This window comes from Hippopotamus amphibius, chromosome X, assembly GCF_030028045.1.
Source record: "Hippopotamus amphibius kiboko isolate mHipAmp2 chromosome X, mHipAmp2.hap2, whole genome shotgun sequence".
Taxonomy (NCBI): Eukaryota; Metazoa; Chordata; class Mammalia; order Artiodactyla; family Hippopotamidae; genus Hippopotamus; species Hippopotamus amphibius.
The window spans coordinates 4,507,246-4,525,570 of record NC_080203.1 but is presented as its reverse complement, the minus strand read 5'-3'; the positions used below and the strand labels follow the sequence as shown (position 1 = coordinate 4,525,570).

Sequence of the window (18,325 nt, the reverse complement as noted above, 5' to 3'; positions counted from 1 at the left end):
TATGTCCAGTAAGGGGTTAATATCCAAAATATATAAACTATATAAACAGTATAACTCAATATCAAAAAACCCCAAAAAGCTTGATTAAAAAAATGGGGAGAAGATCTGAATAGACATTTTCCCAAAGACATACAGTCAGTCAACATGAAAAGATGCTCAATATTCCTAATCATCAGGGAAATGCAAATCAAAACTACAATGAGATATCACCTCACATGTATTATAATGGCTGTCATAAAAAAAGACCACAAATAACAAACTTGGCAGGGATGCAGAGAAAAGGGAACTCTAGTACACTGTTGGTGGGAATGTAAATTGGTACAGCCGCTATGGAAAACAGTATGGAGGTTCCTCAAAAAACTAAAAATAGAACTACCATATGATTCAGCAGTTCTACTGCTGGCTATTTATCTGCAGAAAATGAAAACACTAATTTGAAAAGGTATCTGAACCCCAAGGTTCATAGCAGCATTATTTGCAATAGCCAAGATATGGAAGCAAGCTAAGTGTCCATCAGCAGATGAATGCATAAAGACGATATACTGTGTGTGTGTGTTTGTGTATGTGTGTGTAAAATGGGATGTTACCCAGTCATCAAAAAGAATGAAATTTTGATATTTGCAACGAAACATGGATGAACTTGAAGGGTATTATGCTCAGTGAAATAAGCCAAAGACACATACTGTATATTATCACTTATATAAGGAACCTAAAAATTACAACTAATGAATATAAGAAAACAGCAACAGGCTACCAGGTATAGAGAACAAAGTAGTGCTTACCCGTGGGGAGAGGAATTGGGGGAGGGCAACATAGGCATAGGGGATTAAGAGGCACAAACTATACTATGTATAAAATAAGTAAGATACAAAGATATACTGTAAATTTATAACTTTAAATGGAATATAATCCATTAAAATATTGAATCACTATGCTGTACACCTGAAACTAATATAATACTTTAAATTAACTATACTTAAGTTTTCAAAAATGAAATAAGGGTTTTAGTCCATAGGCTATAAGTTCTTGTGGACATGTGTGAAATAGAGACATGGCCAGATGCATGCTTTGGAAAGATTGCTTAACCTGCAGTAAGGATGCCTGGTTGGAAAGAGTGAAACTAAAGCCAAGACAGTAGTTAAAAGGCCATCACAATGTTTGGTGTGAATGATATTTTGGACACAATATATAGTATTAAACAGTGGGATGAATTGAGTGGAATAGGGAGGAGATCTCAGTGGCAGACTATATTATAACTGATGGCTTTTCAAGATGGTTAAGGAAAGGAGGAAATCTAAGGAAGGATTCTAGATGACCCTGAGTTCATAACTTTTGCAAACACTTGGCTAATGATGGAATTCATTCACCCACTGGGGAACAGAACTCTTCCCCTTTAAGCCTTCTCTTTGTTCTCTCCTTCCTCCCTGCTCCTTGAGTTCCTTTAAGCCCTCAACTTCCCTCCCATAGAGTCCGACCCCTTCTCCTTAGTTTCAGTCATTTTCTTTTTTTCCATGGAGGAGCAAGGGTAGAGTGGCGTGGGAAGTGGATACTGCAGAAAGGATATCTATCAGACAATTACAACTACAGCACTCCCAGAATGGCCCCCTCAATGTATATTGTATTGGCTATGATGGCACAAGCATCTCTTTGCATTTAGTTGCTTTGCCAAATGCCTCCTTCTGTTAGTCGTGCCTTGGTATGTGCCAGCCTCAGGAATATGGGAAGTAAAAATCAATCCTGCCATGATAGCACCAATGAGAAAGCATTCCCTTTGAACTCATACTGTCAGAGACTGACTGCTTGCTTGCTTGATTGATTCAGTCACTCATTCAACAAATACTAAGACATTATATTATATAGTTAATGTACAGAGATCATAAGACATTTGAGGTTCCATCCCTTCATTAGGCTTATAGTCTAGTGGAAAAAGACAGAAAATATATAAGTAAATAAATAAAGAAGATAATATTATAGTGTTAAATGCTATAAAAAATAAAACAGTTTGCGAGGTGGGGAGGGGTTTCGTTAGTTACAGTGATCAGAGAAGACCCCTTTGAGGGAGTGGCTTTTAAGCAGGAAAATGGAAAATAAGTAAAAGCCAGAGCTTGCTGGAGAATATTTCAGGCCCCAAACAAACAAACAACCCCCAAAAAAGAAAGTGCAAAGTCTTCTAAGTGGGAAACATCCTGCAGTGTTGCAGTGTCCTAGGGAACTGGCAGAAGGCCAGCATAAAGGGGCAATAAATATGAGATGAAGTTGAAGAGGTAAACAACAACTCGAATACAGGATCTCAACCAAGACAGGGAACACAAAAGGTTTTAGAGAAAAAATTAATCAGTTTGGTTTGGGCATATTTAGTAAAAGTACAAGAGTTCTGATGAACATAACACCTACAGCCTATGTTTGGCCTACATATAAAACCAAATGGAAACAAACACTGCATAGGTTTATAACTAATTCAAATACTTAACAATTGTCAGGATTTTAAATTATCCAGAGTCACAGGGTGAGTTATAGGCACTAGTTATTGGCAAATCAGGACCAATTTGGATTTCTGGCATGGGGTATATATGTTTAGGCATCTATTGAAATGATCAAGTGGTTTTTGTCCTTTATTGATATGCTATATTACATTGATTTTGGGATGTTAAGCCAACTTTATATTGCTGGGATATATCCCACTTAAAGATAGTGGATAATCCATTTATAAGTTTTTTCATTTGATTTGCTAGTATTTTGTTGAAAATCTTTGTGTCTATACTCATGAGAAATATTTGTCTTTGCTTTTATTGTGATCTTAGGTTTTGGTATCATACTAATACTGACCTGATTGAATCTTACCTCCTCTTCTGTATTTTATAAGACTTTGTGAAGACTTAGTATTCATTCTTCTTTAAAAGCTTGGTAAAATTCAATGTTGAAATCATCTGGACCTGGGTTTTTCTTTGTGGGAAGTTATAAAATTACTAATTAAGTCTCTTATTATAGGTCCAATAAAAATTTCTATTTTTTCCTCAGTCAGTTTCAGTAGTTTGTGTATTACTAGTAATTTTTCCATTTCATCTAGGCTATCTAATTTGTTGTCATATAATTTGTAGCTCATAGTTTTCTTGTATAATCGTATTTAATTTCTGTAAGGTCAGTAGTGATGTCCCCTCTTTCATGATTTTAGTAACTTGATTATTCTCTTGTTGTGTGTGTGTGTGTGTGTGTGTGTGTTTTGTGTTTCCCCCATCCCTTGGTCAGTCTAGCTAAAGGTTTATCAGTTTCATTGACCTTTTCAAAGAACCAACTTTTAGATTATTTGATTTTCTTTAATGTTTATTTTCTGTTTATATTTCTATTTAATTTCACTCTAATAGCTATAATTTTCTTCCTTCTGCTTCTTTTGGGTTTGGTTTGCTCTTCACTTTCTAGTTTGTTAAGGTAGAAGGTCAGGTTATTGGTTTTAGATCCTTCTTTTTAATACACACTTTACAGTTATAAATTTCCCTCTGAACACTGCTTTAAGCTGTTTTTACATTGTGCATAATTTTCATTAATTTCAAAATATTTTCTAATTTCCCTTGTGATTTCTTCTTTGACCCATTGTTTATTTTGGAGTGTGTTCTTTAATTTCAACATATTTGTGAATTTCCCAAATTCCCTTCTGTTATTGATTTCTAACTTTATTCAATTGAGGTTAGATAACACACTTTGTATGGTTCCAATACTTTTAGACTGATTGCATCTTGTTTTATGGCCTAACATATAGTCTACCACAGAAAATATTCCATGTGCTTAAGAATAATGTGTGTTCTGATATTGTTTGGTAGAGTGTGATATAAATGTTTATTAGATCTAGTTGGTTTGTAGTGTGTTCAAGTCTTCTATTTCTAATTTGATGTTCTGTCTAGTTGTTCTACTGGAAGTGGAATATTGAAACATTCAGTTTTTATTGTTGAATTGGCTGTTTCTCCTTTCAATTCTTATCAGTTTTGCTTTGTGTATTTTGGGCTTCTATGGTTAGGTGCATATATCTTTATAAGTGTTATATCTTCCTGATGGATTGACCCTTTTATTGTTATAAAATCTTCAAGGCTTCTACAGAGTGGGGGTAAAGAGGATGGGAACAGAGTTCTCTGGCATTACTGAGGATCAGCCATTTTTCTTGACTAACACTCCTCAGATTGTTGTGACCCTTTGGTTAAATTTTGGAGAAAGTTTATTTTGACAATTTTTGAAAATGTTCTTGTTGCTTTTATAGAGGAGTGGATTTTCAGAAGTTCTCACCTCACTTTTCCAGAACTGCTTCCTTATTAGAGATTTTTAAGGTTAATTTTAACTGCTCACTTAATAATTTAAACCACTCTCTCCTTCTTAATATACTTTATTTGGCTTCAAGGACAATATGTTCCCTTAAGTTTCCTCATACTTCACCTGTCTTATCCCTCATATTTACTGAGTTATTCTCTTCTCTTTAGCCTCTAAATGTTATAGATGACTTCTCCAGCCCTATGGCTTTAAATACCATCTATATGGATGAAACCTGAATTAAATCTCCAGTCCAGATATCTTTTCTGAACACCAGACTTACATTCCATATAATCAGCACCCAGAAGCACTAGTTGTGTCCCTTATCAAGCACAACCCCCATCAGGTGTAACCACTATCCCAACTATTGTTTCTATGGATAAAATCCTTCATGGTATTTGTTGAGAAATTTATATATTTTTCTGAATTTCAAATACTGAGAAAAATAGTTGAGAAATCAGCAAAATGGAAAAAGTATTGTAATTCTCCTATAAAGATAAAAGCTTAACAATAGACATTGAAAGATTACTGACTTAAAGGAATCTACAAATGTCAAGTCAAAAGCAAGAGCAGGAAATGCTGGCACACTGAGTCAAAAGTGTTGAAATTCCAAGTATCAGCAAAGGAGTACATGTTGATCTGATCAGTTGATTTTGCTTATTATAAGTGTATATTTGTACCCTGAATGCTGTTATTAGCAAGTAATTCTTGCAAATTATATATTAAGCCTATATGCATAGTATACAATATACAAACTTTGTGAGTGTCCTTTCAAGATATAACATGCTTGAGAAGGAAAATAAACCCTTAAACTAGCAATTTTGACGTATGATTTTGTGTAGTCTGTTTACCTTGCTAAGAGATCCAAATGTTTTTATTCAAATACTATCCAATAAGATTTGCTAGTGTTTTCCAGTGTTTGAGTATCTTCTATAGTAGTGTTACTAGCATTTGCTAATACTTCTAAACTTATTTCTTATTTATTTAAAAAGTTGTATATCCATAATAATGAGCAAAGAGCATGAAGGTCTGAACTGTTTTATGAATAACATTTAATTTACAAAATTCTTGGGAATTCCAACTCTTACTTCTGATTTCCATACTTTAATATGTTAGAAATTTGGATTGCAATGAAATAGAAATTGCTATTTCCAATAGCAGTGGTAGATGAAATCTTAAAGGCTTCTAACACCATAGATTAGTTTTGCCTATTTTTATATGTGATCTAAATTGAATCATGCACTATAAACACTGATGTGTCTGGCTTTCACTCAGCATTACACCTGCGACCTCATCCAGATTAAGTTGTTGAGTATAATACACTTGTCATTCTTGTATAGTATTCCATTGTACGAATATGTCACAGATTTTTTTATTAAAGTATAGTTAACTTACAATGTTGTATTAATTTCTTTGTCACAGATTTTTAATCCATTTTGATGGACATTAGGGTAGTTTTAAGTCTACTAAAATTAGCTCTGCTATGAACATTCATTATATCCCTTTGGTAGACATAAATACTGATTTATGTTGGGAAATATACTCAGGACTAGAGATGCTAGGCTATATGATATGTATATGTTCATCACTAGTAGATACCACCAAACAATTTCCCAAAATCTTTATACAAATTTATATTCCTATCAGCAGTGCATTTTAGCTCTCCTAGTGGGTATGGAGTAACATTCTCTGGATTTTAATTTGCATTTCCCTGCTGACTAATGTAACTGATCACTTTATATGTGTGTGTGTAGTTGGGAAACCCTGTTTTATAAGGTGACTGTTCAACACTTTGGCCTTTTTTTTTCTATTGAGGTTTCTGACTACTACTTATAGACTTGTAGGGGATATTAATAATTATGGATTTGAATCATTTGTCATATATATGCAATACATATATTTTCTCCCACTCTGTGGCTTGCCTTTTCACCATTATCTCTTGATAAAGAGAATTTCTTAATTTTTAACATATTCCAAGTTATCCATTTTTACCTTTGTGGTTAGCACTATTCTGTCTCATTTAAGTAATTTTATCTCTTCTAATATCATAAAGATATTCTCTTATGTTTTCTTCTAAAAGCTTTATTGTTTTACCTTTCATCTTTTCACATTTAGATTTGTAATCTATCTGGAATTTATTTTTGTGTATGATAGATATAAAGCCCCCCCACTCGTGTGTGTGTGTACTTTCTGTTATGTCCCATTAGTCTATTTTTCTATCTTTACAACAGTAATACCCATTGCTTTAAAGTATACCAAAGCTTTAACACTTTAAAATAGGTCTTCTAATTCAGTATTGGATTAGATTCAGTTGTAAACTCTCCAGGTTTATTTGTCTTTTTCAAGATTATCTTAGCTATTTTTGGCACTTTTATATTTCTATTTAAACTTTAGAATCAGTGTTATTTTCTTTGTATTTTTTCTGCCTAGTGTTTACCAAATTCTTGAATCTTTGGATTGATAACTTTCATCAGTTTTAAAAATGACTGGCCTTTAGCCACTTAATAATTGCTTTTGCTCACTTCTCTTCCTTTTTTTCTTCTACAGAATTACACATGATAATATATTTTACTGTGTTCCATGTATTTCTTTACTCTTTTCTGTATTTTTGCCTCTCTGTACTTCAATTTTACCATTTCCTATTTACCTATTTTTAAGATCTCTAATCCTGTCTTATACTTATTAAATCCACCCATTGAATTCTGAATTTTGGATATTGTACTTTTCAATAACTAATTTCTAATTTATTCTTTATAGATTCCAAATTTATGTTGAAATTCTCTCTTTTATCTATTTTGTTCATATTTTCCCTTTTTTTCTTGAACACATTAATTATAGTTTTTAAAAGTCCTAATCCACAAACTGATATCTAAATCACCGGTAGGTGTATTTTCATGTTCTGGTTTTTAGTTTTGGATTTTAGTTTTAGATCATATGATCCTGCCTATTGCTATGCCTAATGATTTTTTATTGAATTCCAGATATTGTGTAATAAAAATGTAGAGTTTTCAAATAATGTTGGTGTCCACCAGAGAGACTTCATTTTGTTCCTTTGCTAGACATATAGTGTGAGATAATTATCACCTTAATCCCATAAGGCACGGAGTTGTGTTATAGTTTTGATTACACCTAGTTTGTCTCTGCTGTTCCCTTATAATTAGGACATAGCTTCCCCAGGGTTTTAAACAGATAGCCTGGCATGTCTTCTTTTTTATAGCATTGGGAGACTGCAGGAAAGCCAGCTCTACTTTTCAAAGCTTTTCATATTAGTTATTATACTTTGTGAAAATTCAAAATTCATCAATTGTATTGAGAGGGGTATCAGTTAAGAGGTTGAGATCACTTAGATCTCTACTTTGATCACTTTAGCATTGTGTGACCATCAAAACTATTACTTACTTTTTCATGTCATCCAGCAGCAGCCCTTTCCCCAGGGCCAAACTTGAATTCCAAGTAGCAATCCATGGCCAGGATTGGCAAGTACCACCAAGAATGAAGAAGCTACAGGTCACAAATTCATCTATGAGGGGTTCTACCCTTTCTCCAGAATTTTAGTTTCTTCAGTCCTTGTTGCTCAGCAGTTCTAGGTTTCCTAATTGTTCAAGAGGGGAGCATTGTTTACCTACAAACAACTGTATGCTACCCAGAGTGGAAGTAATACTCATCTAACTTGATAGTAAATCCATTAGGACAGAAATCTACAAGTCACCCTTGAGTTCTCTCTTTTTCTAATATTCCACGTCTAATTCATTGGAGGATCCTTTGGGATTGTCCTTCACAATATATCCAGAATCAAATTCTTACCACTTATGCCACTACCCCTCTGATCTGAACCATTATCATCTCTCATCTGAAATACTGCAATAACCTCTTAACTGGATTCCCTGCTTCTATTTTTCTTATACTCACATTTTTAACAGAGTATCCATAATAATTCTTAAAAATCATAAATCAGGTAATGTAATTATTTTGTTCAAAATATTCCAATCACTCCCCATTTTACCTCAGAATAAAATTCAAAGCCTTTTAATATACTTCAAGACTCTAGATGACCTGATCCCTTCTTTGATCTCATATTTGGCACTTTGATGTTCCAGATACTTCTCTGACTCCCTGGCTGTTCCTCCTGAATAGAGTATTATTTCATCAAAAATCTGCCTTGTTGCAGAAATAGAGACCCAGATGTAGAGAACAAACATATGGACACCAAGTGGGGAAAGCGGGGAGGGTTGGGGGGGAATGAATTGGGAGATTGGGATACCAAATTGTACACTCTAAATATACGCAGTTTATTGTAAAAAATAAAAAAATAAAAAGTTAAAAAAAACTCTGCCTTGTTAAACCTTTTACCTCCTCAAAATTTCTCCCCAAATGTCACTTTTTCAAAGAGGTCTATGCTGATTACTCTATTTTAAATTTCAATGGCAATGCCTATCTTCCACCTAGACATGACTGACCCCACCTTATTCTGTAGTATTTTTATGTCTTCTCGTGGTGCTTCTCATTTTACAACATACTTTGTACTTTACTTTTTAATCTAGTGTTTATTTTCTCTTTTGCCATCACTCTCTCCTCTACAATGTAAGCTCCATAAGGGCAGGTCTTTGTTTTATTCATGGATGCATTCCAAGCTCCTATAATAGAGCCTGGCCCATGGGAGACAATCTGTAAATATTTGACAATGATTGAAGAAATATGTCAGACATAATTATTTGGGTCTTTTCAAATGCACTTTCTACTTCAAAATACAGAGATAAATCTAATTTAAAGGTGATCAGCACAGACCCTGATATATTGCTCTGATGACTCCCAAATGAAACTTACTCTGAAATTCTCAGTCAGAAATTCACTCAAATTCTATTCAATTTTGATTTTTGTAATTCATTTGAAAATAGGCTATATATCTACTCATTTCTCTGCCAGATTTTCAGCTACTGGCACAGGCAATACTCTCTAAAAATGAGAAAATTTCTAAAGTCTCTTCCTGTCTACCATTTACTGTAGAGAATTACAACTACAGTATATGAGGATGCAGGTAGAATAGGCATTTTAAAGTTACAAACACATTCTTTTTGAGGGATCTTGCCTTTAGGAAGCCACTATTGTACTTGATATTAGCTCTGTGTTGGTTTGTCTTCTGGATAATTTAGGAAACAGATGTTAATGTTTCAATCTAATGACAAATTAGTCTAAAATGGTGAAATAAGTTTTTCTGTCTACAAGGAAAACTCTATTAAAGATTAAATCTCCTCCTGATCAGTTAGTACTGCTCATTCCCACTCCCCTTCCCCACTCACATACAAGCCTGAATTAATGATATCAGCTTTTGAAACTACTAAGGGAGAGAATAGGAAATATTCCATTTCTTTTGGAAAAAGATCAGGCAAACAGAAAGTGAAAAAATACATACAGCTTCCAAACTTCAGTGGGCAGGCATGTACATCCATAGGAAAATCTTCCAAATGCATGGGACATTCAGCATGAATTGTTAACCTAAAAGGAAGAATAGAACATGAAATTAAGCTAAAATGAATGGTATTAAACAAGAGCTGTGTTCCTGTTCACCAGCAATGGAGTGCTGCTAAGAATAATGGTATTTTGTTTAGGTTCACTGAGATCCAAGACTTTATGAACACAAGGGATGGATTAAATGAACTAGATGCCTCTCAAAGCAGCACTCAGTATTAGATTTTTAGATCAGATATGAATCCCACTTTACCACCTTTAGGGAAACAAATACCATTTATTGGCCTTAGCTGAGCTTCCTTAGCTACCTCAACACCAAAGAAGCCTGGAAACACCAGGTCCTGACTCTTTCACTCCTGATAGCAGTTTAATTATTTCTGAAATAATTCTCAGCAGGCTATCATGTGAGTTAAACAATTTAGAGACTGCAATGGAGAGGAGAGATGTGTAGAAAGAATATCTTTAACCTGATAATAAACAAGCACAAAAGATAGCTCTGCTGTTTATAGCAACTGCTATAGCTTTGTTAAAGAAGATGACTCTTGGAGAACACATACACACACTTGCACATGCATATACACACACACAACAGCTGCTTAGAAAAAAATTACAAAGCTTATGGAGGACATCAAAAACCTCAGAGGTCAAGTCTGAAGAGTTCACGTTCTCTTAATAGGGACAACATGTTGGAGAGACTGTTCATGGATTCTTCAATGGAAATCTGGATGGGTTATGACTTGCCATGCCCACACAATCATTCTCCTGCATTAGTCTGTCTAAATAATCGATTCCACAGAGACAGCTCAAGATGGCAGAGTAGAAGGACATGCGCCCAATCCCCCTTGCAGGAGCACCAGAATTACAACTAACTGCTGGACAATCATTGACAGAAAGACACTGGAACTCACCAAAGAAGACACCCCACATCCAGAGACAAAGGAGAAGCTGCAGTGAGATGGCAGGAGGAGTGCAATCATGATAAAATCAAATCCCAAAATGGCTGGGTGGGCCACTCATAGGCTGGAGAACAGTTATACAACAGAAGTCCACCTACTAAAGTGAGGGTTCTGAGCTCCATGCCAGGCTTTCCAACCTGGGGGTCCAGCAATGGGAGAAGGAATCCCCAGAGAATCAGACTTTGAAAGCCACTGGGATTTGATTGCAGGACCTCCACAGGACTGGGGGAAACAGAGATTCCACTCTTGGAGGGCACACAAAAAGTAGTGTGCACCCCAGGACCCAAGGGAAGGAGCAGTGACCCCATAGGAGACTGAACCAGACCTACATGCTGGTGTTGGAAGGTTGCCTGCAGAGGTGGGGGTAAGCTGTGGCTCATTGCGGGGACAGGGACACTGGTGGCAGGGGTTCTAAGAAGTGCTCATTTGTGTGAGCCCTCCTGGAGTCTGTCATTAGCCCTGCCAAACAGCCTATAAGCTCCAGTGCTGTGTTGCCTCAGGCCAAACAAGCAACAGGGTGGGAATGCAGCCCCATCCATTGGAAGATAAGCAGATTAAAGTTTTACTGAGCTCTGCCCACCCAGCCCTACCCACCACTAGTCCTTCCCATCAGGAAGCAAGCACAAGCCTCTTCGATAGCTTCCTCCACAAGAGGGCACACAGCAGTATCAAGCAGTATCAGCACTATTTCGTTCTGTGGAAATGAAAACCACAGCCACAGAAAGATAGAGAAAATGAAAAAGCAGAGGACATTGTACCAGATGAAGGGACAAGATAAAACCCCAGAAAAACAACTAAATGAAGTGAGATAGGCAACCTTCCAGAAAAAGAATTCAGAATAATGATGGTGAAGATGATCCAGGACTTTCAAAAAAGACTGGATGCAAAGATCAAAAAGATGCAAGAAAAGTTTAACAAAGACCTAGAAGAATTAAAGAACAAACAAACAGAGATATGCAACACAATAACTGAAATGAAAAATACACTAGAAGGAACCAATAGCAGATTAACTGAGGCAGAAGGGTGAATAAGTGACCTGGAAGACAAAATGGTGAAAATCACTGATGCAGAAAAGAATAAAGAAAAAAGAATGAAAAGAAATGAAGACAGCCTAAGAGACCTCTGGCACAACATTAAACACACCAACATTCATATTATAGGGGTCCCAGAAGGAGAAGAGAAAGAGAAAGGATGCAAGAAAATATTGGAAGAGATTATAGTTGAAAATTTCCCTAACATGGGAAAGGAAATAGCCACCCAGGTCCAGGAAGCACAGAGAGTCCCAGGCAGGATAAACCCAAGGAGAAACACGCCAAGACACATAGTAGTCAAATTGACAAAAATTAAAGACAAAGAAGAATTATTAAAAGCAACAAGGGAAAAATGACAAATAACATACAAGGGAACTTCCATAAGGTTAACCGCTGATTTCTCAGCAGAAACTCTGCAAGCCAGAAGGGAATGGCATGATATATTTCAAGTGATGAAAGGGAAGGAACCTACAACCAAGAATACTCTACCCAGCAAGGATCTCATTCAGATTCGACAGAGAAGTCAAAAGCTTTACAGACAAGCAACAGCTAAGAGAATTCAGCACCACCAAACCAGCCCTACAACAAATGCTAAAGGAACTTCTCTAAGTGGGAAACATAAGAAAAGAAAAGGACCTACAAAAACAAAAACAAAACAATTAGGAAAATGGTAATAGGAACATACATATCAATAATTACCTTGAATGTAAATGGACTAAATTCTCCAACCAAAAGACACAGACTGGCTGAATGGATACAAAAGCAAGACCCATATATATGCTATCTACAAGAGACCTACTTCAGACCTAGGGACACATCCAGAGTGAAAGGGAGGGCATGGAAAAAGATATTCCATGCAAATGGAAATCAAAAGAAAGCTGGAGTAGTGATACTCATATCAGATAAAATAGACTTTAAAATAAAAAATGTTACAAGAGACAAGAAAGGACACTACTTAATGATAAAGGGATCAATCTAAGAAGAGGAGATAACAATTATAAAAATATATGCACCCAATATAGGAGCACCTCAATACAGAAGGAAAACTAACAGTTATAAAAGAGGAAATTGACAGTAACACAATAATAGTGGAGGACATTAACACCCTGCTTACACCAATGGACAGATCATCCACACAGAAAATTAATAAGGAAACACAAGCTTTAGATGACACAGTAAACCAACTTGATTTAATAGATATCTATTGGATATTACATCCAAAAACAGCAGATTACACTTCTCAAGTGCAAATGGAACATTCTCCAGGATAGATCACATTTTGGGTCACAAATCAAGCCTTGGCAAATTTAAGAAAATTGAAATCGTATCAAACATCTTTTCTGACCACAACACTATGCGATTAGAAATCAATTACAGGAAAAAAACTAAAAAACACAAAGACATGGAGGGTAAGCAATACACTACTAAATAACCAAGAGATCACTGAAGAAATCAAAGAGGAAATCAAAAAATACCTAGACACATATGACAACGAAAATACAATGACCCAGAACCTATGGAATGCAGCAACAGCAGTTCTAAGAGGGAAGTTTATAGTAATATAATCCTACCTCAAGAAACAAGAAAAACCCCAAATAAACAATCTGACCTTACACCTAAAGAAATGAGAGAAAGAAGAGTAAGCAAAACCCAAAGTTAGTAGAAGGAGAGAAGACATAAAGATCAGAGCAGAGATAAGTGAAATAGAAACAAAGAAAACAACAGCAAAAATCAATAATACTAAAAGCTGGTTCTTTGAGAAGATAAATAAAACTGATAAAACTCTAGCAAGACTCATCAAGAAAACGAGGGAGAGGACTCAAATCAGTAAAATTAGAAATGAAACAGGAGAAGTTACAACAGACACCGCAGAAATAAAAAGCACCAAAAGAGACTATTAGAAGCAACTATATGCCAATCAAATGGACAACCTGGAAGAAATGGACCAATTCCAAGACTGAATCAGGAAGAAATAGAAAATATGAACAGACCAATCACAAGTATTGAAATTGAAACTCTGATTAAAAATCTTCCAACAAACAAAAGTCCAGGACCAGATGGATTCACAGGTGAATTTTATCAAACATTTAGAGATGAGCTAACAGCCATCCTTCTCAAACTCTTCCCAAAAACTGCAGAGGAAGGAACACTCCCAAACTCATTCTATGAGGCTACAATCACCCTGATACCAAAACCAGACAAAGATACTACAAAAAAAGAAAATTACAGACCAATATGACTATGAATTTAGATGCAAAAATCCTCAACAAAATACTAGCAAGCAGAATCCAACAACACATTAAAAGGATCATACACCATGATCAAGTGGGGTTTGTCCCTGGAATGCAAGGAGTCTTCAATATACACAAATCAATCAATGTGATACACCATATTAACAAATTGAGGGATGAAAACCACATGATCATCTCAATAGATGCAGAAAAAGCTTTTGACAAAATTCAACACCAATTTTTGATAAAAACTCTCCAGAAGGTGGGCACAGAGGGAACCTACCTCAACATAAGAAAGGCCATATATGACAAACCCACAGTGAACATCACTCTCAATGGTGAAAAACTGAATGAATTCCCTCTAAGATCAGGAATAAGGCAAGGATGTCCACTCTTGCCACTACCATTCAACATAGTTTTGGAAGTCCTTGCCACGGCAATCAGAGAAGAAAAAGAAATAAAAGGAATCCAAATTGGAAAAGAAGTCAAACTGTCAGTGTTCGCAGATGACATGATACTATACATAGAAAATGCTAAAGATGCTACCAGAAAACTACTTGAGCTAATCAATGAATTTGGTAAAGTTGCAGGATACAAAATTAACACACAGAAATCTCTTGCATTCTTATACACTAACAACAAAAGATCCGAAAATGAAATTAAGGAAACAATCCCATTCATGATTGCAACAAAATGAATAAAATAACTAGGAATAAACCTACCTAAGGAGGTAAAAGACCTGTACTCAGAAAACTATAAGACACTGATGAAAGAAATCAAAGATGACATAAACAGATGGAGAGATATACCATGTTCTTGGATTGGAAGAATCAACATTGTGAAAATGACTATACTACCCAAAACAAACTACAGATTCAATGCAATCCCTATCAAATTACCAATGGCATTTTTTACAGAACTAAAACAAAAAAATCCTAAAATTGGTATGGAGACACAAAAGACCCCGAGAAGCCAAATCAATCTTGAGGGAAAAAAATGGAGCTTGAGGAATCAGACTTCCTAACTTGAGACTATACTACAAAGCTACAGTAATCAAGACAATATGGTACTGGCACAAACACAGAAATATAGACCAATGGAACAGGATGGAAAGCCCAGAGACAAACTATGGTCAACTAATCTATGACAAAGGAGCCAAGGATATACAATGGAGAAAAGGCAGCCTCTTCAATAAGTGGTGCTGGGAAAACTGGACAGCTACGTGTCAAAGAATAAAATTAGAACACTCTCTAACAACGTACACAAAAATAAACTCAAAATGGATTAAAGACCTAAATGTAAAGCCAGACACTATAAAACTCCTAGAGGAAAACATAGGAAGAATACTCTTTGATGTAAACAACAGCAAGATCTTTTTTGATCCATCCCCCAGAGTAATGGAAATAAAAACAAAAATAAATAAGTGGGACCTAATGAAACTTCAAAGCTTCTGCACAGCAAAGGAAACTATAAACAAGATGAAAAGACAACCCTCAGAATGGGAGAAAATATTTGCAAATGAATCAACAGACAAAGGATTAATCTCCAAAATATATAAACAGTTCATCCAGCTCAATATGAAAAAAATAAACAACCCAATCAAAAAATGGGCAGAAGCCCTAAATAGGCATTTCTCCAAAGAAAACATACAGATGGCCAAGAGGCACATGGAAAGCTGCTCAACATCACTAATTATTAGAGAACTGCAAATCAAAACTACAATGAGGTATCACCTCACACCAGTTAGAATTGGCATCATCAGAAAATCTACAAACACTAAATGCTGGAAAGAGTGTGGAGAAAAGGGAACGCTCTTGCACTTTTAGTGGGAATATAAATTGATACAGCCACTATGGAGAACAGTATGGAGGTTCCTTGAAAAGCAAAAAATAGAGTTACCATGTGACCTAGCAATCCCACTGCTGGTCATATACCCAGAGAACACCATAATTCGAAAAGACACATGCACTCCAATGTTCATTGCAGCCCTATTTACAATATCTAGGACATGGAAGCAACCTAAATATCCATTAACAGATGAAAGGATAAAAAAGAGGTGGTACATATATACAATGGAATATTACTCAGCCATATAAAGGAATGAAATTGGGACATTTGTAGAGACATGGGTGGACCTAGAGACTGTAATACTGAGTGAAGTGAGTCAGAAAAATAAATATCATATATTAACACATATATGTGGAATATAGAAAAATGGTACAAATCAACTGATTTGCAAGGCAGAAATAGAGACACAGATGTAGAGAACAAAGATGGACACCAAGCGGGGAATGTGGTGGGGGTTGGGGTGGGATGAATTGGGAGATTGGGATTGCCATATATACATTACTAATAAGAAAAAAAGTATCAAATTGTACACTTTAAATATATGTAGCTTATTGTATGTCAATTGTATCTCAATAAAAGTTCTTAAAGAAAAAAATAAAATAATTGACTCCAAAATTTCCCCTGTTTTCTTTCAGATATTTTGAGGCTCAACTTTCTTTGGCCAAGAAAGTAGCCTGCTATGTGTAAATGGACTCACACAGCAAAAATTAAGAATTATTTGACATCTAACTCTGATCAGCTATTTCTATTTAACTTATATACCTCCTAGTTATATTGAATTCAATCCCTGCCATTCTCTTGGAGCTTTAGGTGTCCAACTGGCAAGAATCTCCAATCCTGGCTAATTGTTAAACTTAATAAATTGGTGACACCTCATAAATGATGAGAGTAGCAATAGTATATACTGCTCAAAGCAGGCTGACTAAGGCAACATGCTTAGGTGTTTATTCGCAAGAACCCTAGGCTGGAAGGCAGAAACCAAGCCTGTGCCCTTTAGCAAATATTTGCCCATCTCATATTTTCCATTTCCTTATCTAAATAGTAAGAGGTTAGAACTAGATGGCAAGTGGCCTTGCAGCTCTAATACCTTGGATATTTATAAAATTTCCCATGTGTCTTGGACAAAAGCTCAATTCTCAAGTCAGCCTGCAATATCCCACCAATCTACCCTTTACTCTTAAGGCATAAATAGGGTGTTTCATGACTCAAAGAATCTGATACAAGAGAAATGTCTTTCACTGAGAAGCCTGCTCTTGTTGGATACTTAAAAGATTTCATGAGGATTTAATAAAGAAAATTGTGTTCCTTCTCTCCACTTATATTAGTATTTCCAAGATACTGCCTCTTATGAGTAATGCCAAGGGGAAATTACTTTATGTCTACCCAGCTGTCCTAGGGACATGGCAAACAAAACCACAACAAATGCGAGTATGAGAAAAATTATCCACACTCTGGTTATATAATTTATATTAATTAAATTTTAGGAAAGACAAATACGTCATTTTTTCGACATAATCTCCTTGCTTTTCAATACACTTTGTCCATCTGTCAACAAGCTTTCATATTCCCTCATTAAAAAATGTTTTAGGCTGACCTGAGAATCATGAATGCACCGCTGTGTTCATTTCTTCATCAGAAGTGAATCTTCATCCTCTTAGGGCTGCTTTGAGGGGACCAAATATGTGAAAGTCCTATGGAGCAAGATCAGGATTATAGGGAGGATGCTTTAACACCTCAAAACAAAGTAATCCACGACAGACTTAGGTTTCAAAAAGTTTGTGCAAGATGGGTACCAAAACAACTCACAGAAGAGCATGAACAGAAGCGTTTGGATATCTGCAAACAAAATTTGGACCAATATTCTAAGGAAGGTGAAAGTTTCTTAAAGAGAATCATTACTGGTGATGACACTTGGATTCATCACTATGAGCCTGAGAGTAAATGGCAGAGTATGGAATGGAAACATCCTCAATCGCCAACCAAGAAAAAGTTCAAAAGTCAACCATCAGCTGGAAAAGTTTTCTGGGATTCTCAAGGGCCAGTATTGGAACATTATCAGGAAAAACGTTCAACAATCAACAGTGCTCGTTACAGTGAGATGCTTATTGAAGAGCTGAAGCCTAAACTTTGGATTAAACACAAAGGACTGCTATCCAAGGGCATTGTGATCTTGCATGACAATGCACATCTGCACACTTTTGCCCACACTGTCAATGCTATGCAAAAACTTCATTTTGAGGTGTTAAAGTATCCTCCCTATAGTCCTGATCTTGCTCCATCAGGCCTTCAACTGTTTGGTCGCATGAAAGCAGCCCTACGAAGATGAAGATTCACTTCCGATGAAGAAGTGAAGATATTGGTGCATTCGTGATTCCCAGCTCAGCCTAAAACATTTTTTAATGAGGGAATATGAAAGCTTGTTGAAGATGGACAAAGTGTATTGAACAGCAAGGGGATTAAGTTGAAAAATGATGTCTTTGTCTTTTTTAAAAGTTAATTA

At 35.7% G+C, this 18,325-nt stretch overlaps 1 protein-coding gene across 1 annotated transcript in view; it reads right to left on the bottom strand.

Annotated features, from left to right (window-relative positions):
• Positions 1–18,325, bottom strand: part of GABRA3 (gamma-aminobutyric acid type A receptor subunit alpha3) — a 254,392-nt gene that overhangs the window by 46,553 nt on the left and 189,514 nt on the right. Inside the window, exon 6 of the mRNA XM_057718114.1 lies at positions 9,704–9,786. Within this exon, the coding sequence (XP_057574097.1) occupies positions 9,704–9,786 (83 nt within the window). The remainder of the gene's footprint in view (positions 1–9,703; positions 9,787–18,325) is intronic.